This window comes from Anomalospiza imberbis, chromosome 5 (assembly GCF_031753505.1).
Source record: "Anomalospiza imberbis isolate Cuckoo-Finch-1a 21T00152 chromosome 5, ASM3175350v1, whole genome shotgun sequence".
Taxonomy (NCBI): domain Eukaryota; kingdom Metazoa; phylum Chordata; class Aves; order Passeriformes; family Viduidae; genus Anomalospiza; species Anomalospiza imberbis.
In genome coordinates, this window is record NC_089685.1 from 19,646,299 (window position 1) to 19,659,247 (window position 12,949).

The 12,949-nt window shown below is 42.5% G+C and overlaps 1 protein-coding gene across 1 annotated transcript in view; it reads right to left on the reverse strand.

The window, feature by feature from the left end:
* MAPK11 (mitogen-activated protein kinase 11) overlaps positions 1 to 7,014 on the reverse strand; it is a 30,694-nt gene extending 23,680 nt beyond the window's left edge. Inside the window, exon 1 of the mRNA XM_068189811.1 lies at positions 6,771 to 7,014. Coding sequence (XP_068045912.1) covers positions 6,771 to 6,883 — 113 coding nt within the window. The 5' untranslated portion in view covers positions 6,884 to 7,014. The remainder of the gene's footprint in view (positions 1 to 6,770) is intronic.
* Positions 7,015 to 12,949: the final 5,935 nt, after the last annotated feature.

Genomic DNA, 12,949 nt, shown 5'->3' on the forward strand with positions numbered 1-12,949 from the left:
TAATCATGTATTCTACACAGCCTAAGCCAAATGTCAGTAAGTAAACAAGAGTATCAGTCAGTACACTGCTAGTGACAAATGTGTTCCATTCAGTAGTTTAAAAAAAAAAAGACTGACAGGTAGTTATATATTGTGGACTTTGAAGCTTCAGCTAGAAATGCTTGCAGTTAATCTGGATATAAAGTTTAACATGAAAAATACCAGTGCTTTCAAAAACATTAAAAAATCCATACAGAAAAAAATTTCACATATTTTGTCCTTCTTTTTCCTATTCCTCCCCCCACTTCTCCTTCACATTTCCTGTTTCCTCTCTCTACAACAGCCAAAATATGAAATGGTAGCGATTTATTCCCAGGTTACATAGGGGTTTGAAATGTCCTCCCCCTTCCCGACTGTATGGGCAGAATGATGATATTGTATTTTTGGTATGAAACAACTAATAGGTTCTGAAATTCAAGCAGCTCCTTGTGAAGCTGTACTGAAGCAAGCAACCAGGCCCTAAGACTTTCAGGTCTTTGGGATAGGGACTGTGCTCCCAACTGTAATCATGGCTGACAGCAGGACAGGAAAGGAGGCAGCTGTGCCACTGCTGCCTCATGTAGTCAGGAAGGTAAGTATCAGAAAAAATATATATTGAAGTAAGGACGGAGGAGACCTGCAGAGAATACCTTCTGCTAATGTATTCTTACAGCCACACAAAAGGCTGCCATTCTGTGACCCTTGTTGCCTTTCTGCCACAACTGGTTCACCTCATGCCTCTCATCTCTCTACTATCCCATGCCTCCCCTTTCTCTGAAAAAGATCTCAGTAATTCCCTGTGAAAGAAAACCTGCAGAATACAAAGTCCCCACTTCTTAACCTCGCCTTTTCTTCACCTTTCCTAAAAACACCTCTATCACCCTTCTCACTCCACTCTGCTCCCAAGCTACTCCACAAGGTTAGTGACAGCACCCTACACAGAAATCTCTGTCACAGCAATTCTCAGCCTTTCTCACTCTTCTCTACAAACACCTCCTTCATTAAAAGTCTTATTAGACATTCTCATTTAAAATAGGGACCTTGACACCACTAATTACCATCCCGCTTCCCTTTCCTTTCCCAAGTCAGTTAACTACACTGTTCCAACAGCTGGAAAGTACTCAGGATGAAACAAGACAAAGGAAGGACAAGCAATTTGCATTCCACCCTAGTTTTCCACAAAACCACTCTCAACACACTCCCTATTTGATGTCTTCCAGCCAGTGCTCAGAAACACCCTTCCATCTTCCTTCAGTACCTTTCACAAAAATTCCTAAATTCTTGACCTTCCTTGGCTTTGTAGCTGCAAATCCCACTGTGCTTTTATTTCTAATGGCTATTTCTTTATGTTCCTCTGAGGGTCATTTTCACTCTGCAATATTTTTTTGTTGCTTTGGCTATTTTCATCCATTCACTCCAGCAATACTACTGCAAAGATCCTCCTTCTAATTGGTAACACTGACCATGCAACCCCTTTTATTTAGTTCTCCTCTCCATTGCAACCTCACCTTCAAGGCCTTGTTTCTAAGTATTGTTATCACATATACTGACTTTTAAGAGCTGTCCTACCTGGGGTCCTAGACTGGGTCTCATATCAGCCTTCATTTCAGTTTTCAAGAAGTGTTTGAATATGCTCAGAGGGGTCCACTGTAAATATCTGCACAACTAAAGAAAGGCGTAAGTGCTTTCCTTCTGAATGCCACATACCAAAAATAGACAACTCCTATCAGATCTTGGACAGCAGTATTTTAACAATGTTGTGGGAAAAGTTTCCCATAATTATAACAATTTGTAAGATGAAGTTCAGCCCCTGTATTTATATTGGAAACAAAATATTTAATCAGAAAGCAGTCCAAAGGGAGTCCACTAAAACCCACATGTGCCTGGGATTGTGCATTTAGCCTGTAAAGATCTATACCATCTTCAGTTTCCAGCTGTATTCACATACAGCAGTTGGGTGTTACTACTACTCTCAAAGTTTATCTCGGTATTTACTACTTAAAGTAGCATGCAGTGCTACAGTGATACACACCACAACTCCAGTAACCTGATCTCACAGTTGAAATCATACACTTAGTATCACTACAGCTAATTAAACAGATACTTAAAAAAAGAAACAAAAAACAAAAACAACAACCTGAAAACATCAAGTACAACCTTGGATGAAGGAATTTTTCTCTTTGTCAGCTAGATTCAATTTATAGCAGTTTTTAAAACCCTCACGTGATACTGAGTTGTCCTAACATCATCTTAGATTTCCTCAATGTGAAAAGGATGGTATCAGCAGCGTTATGTTCTAGTACTGCAACCTAATGCCTTCAAAACATTTGCGAGTACTATTTAACTGGAAGCACAGAATAGGGTGAATGGCAGGAAAGAAGGGGTTAAACTTCAAGATTAGAGCCTTCTGCTTCTGTTTTTCCACTTTTACTTCCTCAAAGCAATCTGTAGCGTAAACACCTTCCCCCATTTTTACCCAAAATTAGCCAGGACAGAAACTTTATGAATCTTAAGGATGTGCTTAAAGTTAACAGGATAGAGGGATGCTGGAAGTGTTGTAAATGACTTAAGGCAGGGTTTGCTTTCCTGCTTTTTTTGAACTGAAGCCTGTGCCACTACACTCTGACTTAGGAGGTCTCTACTTAAATATGTGTTTGGTCGCCTGGGGTGGTGTTAGGCATTGCATAGTCTTAAAATCAAAAGAGATTGAATGTAAATACTGTTGATGCCAACAGACTCTGAGAAAACAGTGCATGAGTTTATGGTTGTGAAGAAACTCTGGACTCAGTTTGGTTCATCTTGCAAGGTCTGTTCTTTCCAAAGAAGGCAGAACACAGAGCCTGCAATATGCTAATGGGAAAGAACCTGTTGGAGAGATCAGAGACAGCATGCTGCAGAATGCCGTCAATCCCTCCCAGGCAAAAACAGGACTAAATAGGTTAGAAGACAATTTACAAAAGCTGGCATAAAAAGAGGCATACAGGCTTTAAAAAGATCCAAAGAACAGGAAACCAAAAATCTATATATATTACATAATTGGTGGTATAATAAGAAGTCTTTTAAAAAGATGAAGCTCTTTCTTAAGCAGGTAGCAATGCCACCTCCCAGAGGAAAAGGTGGTCAGGTATCAAACCATAGAGGAACCACCTGGGCAACACAGCTGGAAAGCACAGATGCTCCAGGCTAAAGGTCCCGTTTATAAGCAATATCACTGGGACAGGTGGAAGACTCAAACACAGCCAGAATTCTTATTTTAAAAAGCAGAACCATAAGGAACAAGAATTTAAAACTCAGTTTGACCCGAGACATAGTCACTTTTCTCTAGAACTGAAAAGAAAGGGTTGTAGATTAAGAGCACTTTGTGAAAGTAAGGTATCTTGCTTCCTATCTAAATGGCTTAATATAACTTAAATGCTGCAAAACTCTCAATTAGCAGGTCTGGTGCCTGGTTCCTCAAGAGTGAACCAGATCTTTGACTTCTGTGAGAGGTAATTCAACTATAAGGGCTGGACACCAAAAATGCATTTTTTGAGGAAAATTTTAATATTTAACAAAATTTTAGCTTGAGAGAGTTAAAATAATTGTCTAATAATAAAAATCTCTCACCTGGATAGGTAAAGCTATAGCACAAAAAGAAAACAATCCCAAACCAAACCAGTTGTGCATGTAAATTTGATACTTGCCAATAAAACCCAACCCTTAGAAAAAAAGAGAAATTAAGCAAAACATACTGTTGAAAATGCCATTGATAACTTTACTTGCAATTAAACTACACAATCCCACTCCCTACCCCTTGGCTTTAAACTTTTTTTCCTAAACTTAAAAAATCAGATCTGACAGCAGCAAATGACAGAACATACAGGAGCTTGAATGGCCATAGGAAAAAGTTCAGGCAGAAGAAAGCCTTGCAAAGACCTAAGGTACAAGAGTAACATAAAAAGTACTTCAAGGATTAACTACTTGAGGGAAAGACCTCACAGTTCTCTCTGTGATTCACCTAGATGCTAAGGTGCAACTCTGCTTTGCAGTGCAGCTGCGTTTGGAAGATTTTCAAAACCAAATGTTCTTTGTGATATGTCATTTAAAAAGTGACAAAAGCAGTAGAGCTCTTTATACAAGGGAAGATTTGGGGTTTATACCTATTCCACATCTAAATAAAAACAAAAAAACCCACTAAATGGGAAAGCACTGTGCTTGGTACAGATATATCTCTAAAAGTGAATCTGTTTTAAACCAGTAGTATTCATCTCCATAGCATATTTGATGCATCTGCAACTAACTCAAACACAAATTCTACTGGACACAGGACATGTCAATAAATTGGGCCAAAACACAGCCTCCTGACACAAACTACTCTACTGATTTTGAGCTGCCAGCAAAACATGCTTAAATGCAAGTATTTACAATATATTTCTTATTATCAGCTATCAATTCAGTTATCCAAGTCTATGGGCTATGACAAATAATTTACCGTTAAAAAAGAAAAGGGTAGGCCTAGAGAAGAGTTTCACTGAGGCAGAAAAAATTTGTTACATCAACTCTCTTCTCATTTCAAAGCCAGCGTTTGGAGTTCAGGACCTTGGCTGCTATTCATCAAAGCACTTAAGAATTTGTTTAATTCTAGTAGTTTCTGTAAGACTTGAATATGATTTTAGATATTTTACTGAATAGGAGTACAACTATTCACAGAAGCAATATAGCATATTACTCAAGGGAATGGTCGCATCTCGTACATCTCCTGGGTAAAGTACATGCACATAGACAGAAAAAAATCAATTTTAATAGAGTCTAAAAATAGATGGTTTTCTCAGAGAGATGCATACCTTTTCCTCACATTCAAGCTTCTGTTTGGGTTTATACTTCATTGATGTTAACAAGGCTATTAATATAGAGCAATGTTTTATTGCTATATTCTATTTTTAAATGTCTATTTTAGAGTAAACCTTTTTCATAGCATGTTCCAGTTTCCATTATACATCTTCATATGCTAGGCTTTGCAACTGATAAAAATTACTAGGATTTCCTTGGCTGTGCAGTTTCAAAAGTTTCACTTGCTGTGCTGCAAGTGAACCACGACATGTTTTCACTTCCTTTGCAATTTCTCAAAAGTCTTGACATCTCATTATAAAATTCAGTAAAGTAGGTCTTTCCCTCAAAACTATGTCAGCATAAATAGAGAAAGTAACCAGAAATTCAGTTTCAATTGGAACACAAAAGTAGTTACTCTGCTACTCTGTATCCATCCAGCTCTTAGTTTAATTTCTCCTCTTCTCTTTCACAAACTACGATTTTTATAGTGTAAATAAATTAAGTCGTTGTGGAACAATTCCCAGCATCTGCTCGGAATATTTAGTACATGCTAACTACAATGGCAGGTATCCACACTCACATGGTATTGGCCAAGACCTCCCTGGTGCAAGCATAAATTAGAAATAATAAAAAAAGAGAAAAATTCAAAGATACTTCACACCAGTTCTGAGTGTTTCTAGTGATAATTGGAGGTTTTTAAAAATGCATATTCCTAGTTTATGCACAAACTTGGACATTTCACAGAGCTAGAGAATGAAGTAACTAATACAAAACCCCATAAATGTTCTCTGGTATCTGACTGTGTAGAAAAAGTGAGAACTACTGCATGAGTTAGAGCATGGCAAAACCCAAAGTTCTAAAGAATTTTTTTTTTAGTATTTTTATTTAAAGTGGTACTTGCATTTAAAGGCTCATTATGGATTATTTTACATATTTCCACTCACCCAGCTTACAAAACAAACACTACTCTTTCTCAAAAAACCCTTAAACGCCACTATTATTTCCAAAAATTAACTCAAAAGCTTTTATAAGCATAGTAAAGTGTGCATCAAATACTAAAGTAACAGCCCAGCCTGCACTGGGAGTTCCCGAGAGTGCAAGCTTGACGTAGGAATCATCAAAGAAAGATAAACGTTTTATGACAACATGTGGCAAACCCTTCTAAACCCTGAAGACGCCGAAGACCTTGGGCAGCAATCTGTCCTAATTTGCGATTTATCCCCCCCGAAAGCACCGGGTGAGCATCCCGCCTTCTTCCTCAGCCTGCCCCGCTCCGGGGGCTGCTCCCATTGTCTCGGCGGACAGAGCTCTGCCCCGCCGCGGATGCCCCGGGGCCTTGCGGGATGTCCCGCTATAGCCCCGGCTGGAAGGGCCGCGGCTGCCGGGGAGCCGTCCCGGCCAGCGGCGGACCCCGCTCGGACAGCCCTTCCCCAGCCCCGCCGCCGCCTGCCCGTCCTCCCCGCTCGGAACCGCCATGACTGTGCAGGATTCTCGGCTTCGGGGCAACTCTCCCTCCGGCGGGAGCAGCACCAGCCGGCAGCGGCCCCACGGCGGGCGGTCACTCGGTGCTGCCGGCCCGGGGGACGGCCCCGGGGAGCGGCCCGGCGGCAGCCCGGAGCCCGGGGGGCGGCCCCGGGGCAGCGGCCGGAGGGCGGGCAGGGGCTGCCCCGGGGCGGCGGCGGGCGCGGTTGCCCGGGTGACAGCGCGGCATGCCCGGCCCCGCGGGGCCGCCGGCCGGAGCAGCGGGGCGGGAGCTCCGGCGCCGCTCACACCGGTGCCCGGCGGACACGCCCCCGCCCCGCTGCCGCCGCCGGCCCCTCTGCTCCCCGCACACGACCCCCGGCGCGGCACGGGGGCTCCCGCCTGCCCCGTATTGTCCGTCCTCGCCGCCCGCCGGCTGCACCTGCCGGCTCCCGGCCCCTCTGCCGCCGCCCCGCACCTACCAGACGGAACCGTAGGCGCCGGAGCCGACGGGGGTGAGGTTCTGGTAGCGCTGGGGCACCTCCCACACTGTCTTGTTCAGCTCCTGCCGGTAGAAGCCGCCGCGCTCGGACATTTTCGCGGAGCCGCCGGCGGCAGCAGCGGCAGCGGCAGCCGCCCCTCAATCGAGGCTGCACGGCCGGCGCCGGCGGGGAGGAGGGACCGGGAGGGGAAGGGGAGGGGAAGGCGGAGGCCGAAGGGGTGGGGGCAGCGGCCAGGGCCGGGGGAGCCCGCGTGGGGGCTTGACGAAGGAGCCCAGGATCCCCGGGGCGGTACCGGCGCCTTTCCGCGGGGCCACCCGGGGGGTTGCGGGGAGTGGCGAAGCGCCGATCCCGCCCCGGACCGGAGCGGCGGCCTCACCGCATCGGCCGCCACTGCCCGAATGTGCGGGAAGGGCCCGCGCCGCCGCCTCTTCTCCCCGCGGGGACGGCGGTGACGGCCGGACCCGGTCATCCCGCCCTTCGCCTGGTGTCTCTCAGGCTCTCTAAAGCCTTGCTGACACCTTTCTTACTTTGCCACGGCCACCTGAAGTTCCCTCTGGGCCCGCCAGGCTCCCCCCTTCCCCAGCTCGAGCTGCAGCTCAACGGCGGTGACCCTGCGCCGGGGCATCGTCCGCGGGGCCAGTGCGGCCCCCCGCTCACTGATGGAGCCCCGGGCAGGTCGGGGGTTTTCTCGGAGTCCTCTGGTGCCTAAAATTTCCCCTTACCGCATTGACTCCCGCATGCAATCATCTGAGTCCTCTTCCTTTCATCAAGGACGACTCGAGCCCTCAAGACAACAGATAATCTTGAAAACTTAAAAAACCTTAAGAACTTTAAAAAATTCATGCACCAGTTAAAGGTTCTCTGATATCTTTACTGTGTGTTTTCTTCTCTCCAAAATAACGTACACAATCTCTTGAAGACCTCAGAAATCATTGCAGCACTACTGCAATGTTACCAGTTTATTTCTTTATGTATTGTTTCCTTCCATGGCTTCTTATGCTTCTTTGAGCACCTGTAAGTAACTTGTACATAGCCTGTTTGCATAGATTCACTGTATTGGGATTGCTTTACACCTGCCTTTTAATCACTGTGGGATATAAATCCTTGCTTTTCAGAACCCTCCTATACTATGGAGGGTTTGCTTTGGCAAATAGCTGCTCAGTTTGTGCTAGGACATAATGTCAGTGTAGAGAACACGTATGCTTGAATAATTGTGAGCATGATGAGACAGAAGACAAGTGTTTCGGATGCTCCAAACACTGGATGGTTCAAGTTCCAGCTCTGAAACCTCAGCCCATGTTGCATGACAAGACTTCCATACTAGGACTGTTCAAGTGAACAGTACCAGCAACTTGGCATTTGCTGGGTGCATTTCAAATAAAAAATACACGAATGGTACTACTATAGCCATTTATCTGCAGCCATCCACTCAAAGAGTACTAAGTGCTCCTAAAGCAATAGTCTAGTTCTCACTTCTACCCCTCTATAGTGCAGCAGACCTCTCCAGTTCTCTCCAGACTGCTCCTTGGTCCCACTTGAATTTCTATGCTGAGGGCATAGTGCTTGAAGGAAGTGAAAAGTGTAAAAAAATTCAACAATCCATTAATTTATCTTATTTTTCTCAGTACCACTGTATGGAGTTTTAAAAACAGAGTAAAAGTGCAGTGACACTATACCAAGCCATGAAGAAATATTTCTGTCACTGCCATTCCCCATCTTACTTGCTCCTAAAGTGGCCCCAAATGTTTTCCATTGCTAAAATGGAACAAATACTCCTGCTTGCTAACTTTTATTGTACTTTGTCTCTAGAGGTGTTTTGGTGTATTAAATTATTTCTTTCTAACTGCAGCCATGATTTTTGCAAGTTGCATCTGTCTATATCTATCCAAGCTTTTAATCGTGCAATTTCCACAGTTTATTATTGGTTAATATTGGTAAATATTTACAGTTGGTCTCAATTTTCTGTCTTCTGTGACTTTCTGTTAGTTATTTGTGTTGCAATCATGACTCTTAGACTGTGCTTGATATCGTTTTATTGGATACTACGTATATGGTCTTCTACTGTGTGTAATGAGGGAGCTAATGGAAAACATCAAGAAGCAAGGACAGTGTATTTGAGTTGTCTCAGAGCTAGGTAGTTTCTAGGCCTCCAGAAGCCTCCCATAAAGCAAGCCCTGACAGCTGCCTTTCCCATGGCAGAATCAGCTCATCCATCTTTGCCATCTCTGTGAAGGAAGAGGAAGAGGCAGAGGAAGAGACAGCTCCCTTGTCAGCTGGATTCTTCTCTTTTAGTTGCAGTTTTACAGGAGGTGTGAAGGCACGAAGAAAAGATAAGGTCACAGCTTCTGCTGTACATACGTTGCCTTCTTAGGAACTTTCAATGTCTGTAAAAGAAATACTGTTACATGAAACTGAGCCTGAAGCTGTGTTGGGACTCCCATGGACAGGGAGAGCCCATGAAACCACTGTGGACACTGCACACCCCTCCCCACCTTGCCCTGACAGCATCTTCACCAGGTCAAATGCTGATGGCTGGAGCCCAGTGGGCAGCGGGACTCACTGCGCTTCACATAGGGCACAGGACTGGGAGGGACGCCTGTGTGCTGCAGCGGGGCAGGCTGAGACACCCAGGCAGTTTGTGGGGTGGGATCAGCTGTGTGATCCTCGTGGCTGGTGAGGGAGCCCTGGACTCAGGCATGACGAGGCTGTGCCCCCAGGCAGGGTGGGACGCACTCCCTCAGACACACAGCAAATCTAGCAGGTACCAAAGGAAGAAAACTTGCTGGCAGAGCACTAACTTTCTGTTGTGGCTCTTCTCCCACTTGCATACTCAAACCCTACATCACTCTCATTAGAATAAACCTCAGTGAAAACAAAGGCATTTATTATTTTAGCCAGCTGTGAGTTACTATTTCCAGTTGTTCCTAATTCCTATTTTTTTGAATTGGACTCAGGATGATCCTGATGAGTCCCTTACAACTCAGTATATTCTATGATTTTCTCTCCTTTTTTTGTTTGATATATTGCAGAAAGCTTGTACATCTTTGCTACCCTCCTCCAGGCTCCTTTCAATTCCCATTTATTCTCCCTCTCTAGTTCTGTTTTTATATTCAGTTTAAAAAATCTCAAATTTAATATATAATGGAATTCAAAGATTGCAATTTTCATACTAACAATAAATGTAAAAACTCAAAGAAAGAAAATGCCACCTTAGTACTGAAAACATATAATTTCCTGGTGGAAAACATCCTCATATTACTGTAAACTCAGCACTGATTTAAAAAATCCTTTGAAAAACATTGGACAGATTGTTTGCAGATCAGAGCTCAGACTGTTCTCAATACAATTGCTGTGAATATAGGATAGTTCTAACTAAAAATCTAACAAGTATCCCTGAGGTTTTAGGATGAACCACCATGGTTCTGTTGTTATATCTGTTACGTACTTAACTTTGTACTTGGCGATGTCCATTAATGGATTTCACCTAAAGTTAATAACAGTAAACTAAACACAGTAATGCTGTGAAGGTACTTTCTTTTGAAAATGTAGGGTATATGGAACATCTTTATAAAAGAAAGATTAATTTTTATCTTAATTAATTTTTATATTTTTAGTATTTATTTTTATTATTTATTTATTGGTTTTATTTGCAGGTTCTTGTGAATTTCTGAAACTACATCTACAAATATGTAATTATAACATAGGAAAGCTGCCACTGTTTGTAATGCCTGAAAGACAAACTACAGACAGCAGGAAAGGCTAAATGAAGCCCTCTGTAAATAGCAAGTCAATCATTACCTACTCATAACACATCGGTTTCCATGAGATTGCTTTTCCAGGACCATGTATCTTTGTGGCTGAATCACAAGACACTTGTTGCATTTGCCCATGAAATACTCTCTCTTGTATTTCTGCTATTGACTCGCTGTTGCCAAATGCCTATTTGGAAAGCTTCATAACACCCAGGTTGATTCAGATTACCTGCTCCAGCCTGAGACTATTTTGTCCTGTTAGGTCTTAGATATTTAAACTGGAAAAGCATTTTTTTAAATCTTGTGAGAACATGAAGGGTCTTGCATTGGAGAAAACTGTTAAAATTTAGTTAATCATTTTGAACCTCAAGTTCAAAATCCAAAGCATTTGATACCTATAATGAGGTGTGAAGTCAAATGAGAAATCCAGCTATTGATTGAGGACTTTTAAAATCTGGGTTAAATCCTAGTAATTATATGGCAAGAATAGGTTTCTATTCTTTCTGAGAAGAGAGATTCTAATATGGCTTGAGTTCAGAGCTCAGGCTTTGTTTCCTTTTTTTCCACATTCTTTCTCTGTGGAATTAGGATGGCCACTAGATATCTCCGTGCCAGCTTTCCACATTTATGAACTGAGACTAGGATTGTTTCCTTATTCTAAGGATAAATATGTAAGACTGATACTACCTGAGATAGTAGTAACACTTGTACTAGCTAAGCTTATTGTTTGCAGACATTGATAACAATTTTTCACATATTCCTATCATACTGCTGTGGATACAATGTGGGAAATATTTTCTAATATCCTGTTAAAAATGTAATTTTGACCAAAAAAGAATCAGTGTCCTTCTTTGCCTGAAATTACAGAGGAGTGTATCTTGGCCTCCTGGGGTCTACCAGATCAGCGTGGCAGTGTTTTTTCTTCATGCAGGAGCAACACATGGCTGTCATTCTAAGATCATGTTGCTATTAGATTTTTCGAGCGATTGGGACTGCAAGCATGCTGGCAATTGGTGTCAGAAGTCCCCAAAGTAAATTAAATAAAATACTATATCCCTCTCAGTCAGGTCAACAAAAGCTTCTCAGTGTATGTACATTCAGAACAAGGCCATCACCAGAGAAATAAATAGACATTTAACTTTATAATAATTCCTAATTAAGTAAACAGAGGTCCAGATATGAGGAAAGGCTGAGATGGGCTATTAATATATAGTGCTATATTTTCACTTGCAATCCTTGTAATTATGTTGCCTGCTGAATCACAACAACACCATGATGCTATATTCTTATGCATAATACAGCATCAGTCAAACACAATCTAATATTGACATGTATAATCAGTAGCTGCGGAGAGCCCAGCACTGCTCCCATTCAAGTCAAATTTCATTATGAGAATGGCAGCAAGAACACATTGTTCCAAATGCATTCATTTGGGCTTCTGTCCTGAATATACATCAGCTGTAAATTTTTTCAGTGACTGAAGGTACTCCAAAGATAAAAGCAGATGCAGATGTAAGAGCCCACGTACACCAGGCTCTGTGCTTTCTGATGCACATTTAGAAATCACACTCAAGGAAGATTGTTTAACTGACTATTGTGTTGTCTCTTTGGCTCCAAAGAACACCATGGGTTCTTTAAAATGACTGTGCATTGCGAATCATGAATTCTTCTAATCACAAGCCAAAATAATTATGTATTGGAACAATTCTATTAATAAGGTGTCCATCTGGCTAAAACTGTGCTTATTCTGCATGAAAAGTCAATATGAAGAAAAGTTGTTACTTGCAGGACTTATAAATGTCATGGGGTTATAGATGTGTACAAACTTGCACCCACACCCGTAGGGCACCTCTGCCTGATGCCTGTGAGCTTTGGAACATGGTAAACTCTATTACAGTGCTTTTAAAATATGCAAATATTTGCAGTTGAGGGAAAACAATATCTGATTCAGCTTTAACTCTTAATGAACACTTACAGAATATTGATACCAACGCAAACTTGTAAAAGCAGAACACAAATTTCTAGTAAATTAGCCTGACTTAGTATGAGGTGCATGTATTCACATGCCTTCATTTGCCATCTGCTACTCATCTGCAGAATTTCACACTCCAATCTGGTGCTGTTCATTTCCCATAAAGCAGTTACATTCAACCTTGTCATACTAAAAATACTGCATCCTTCTTCATAGTTATGTTTTTCAGTCATTATTGAGATTGTGAGGATACAACTCAGGCAGTTTGAGAAAAATGGTACAAGTTCAGTTGTTCTATTGTATATAATCCTGTCCAATCTATCTGCAGGGTTTTTTTTCATTAGCATAACTCCAGTGCACAGTGGGATATTCCACAAAGGTGAAAAGTGGAATTTCTACTTTAATAACATTTTATTCCTCACTGATATTACAAT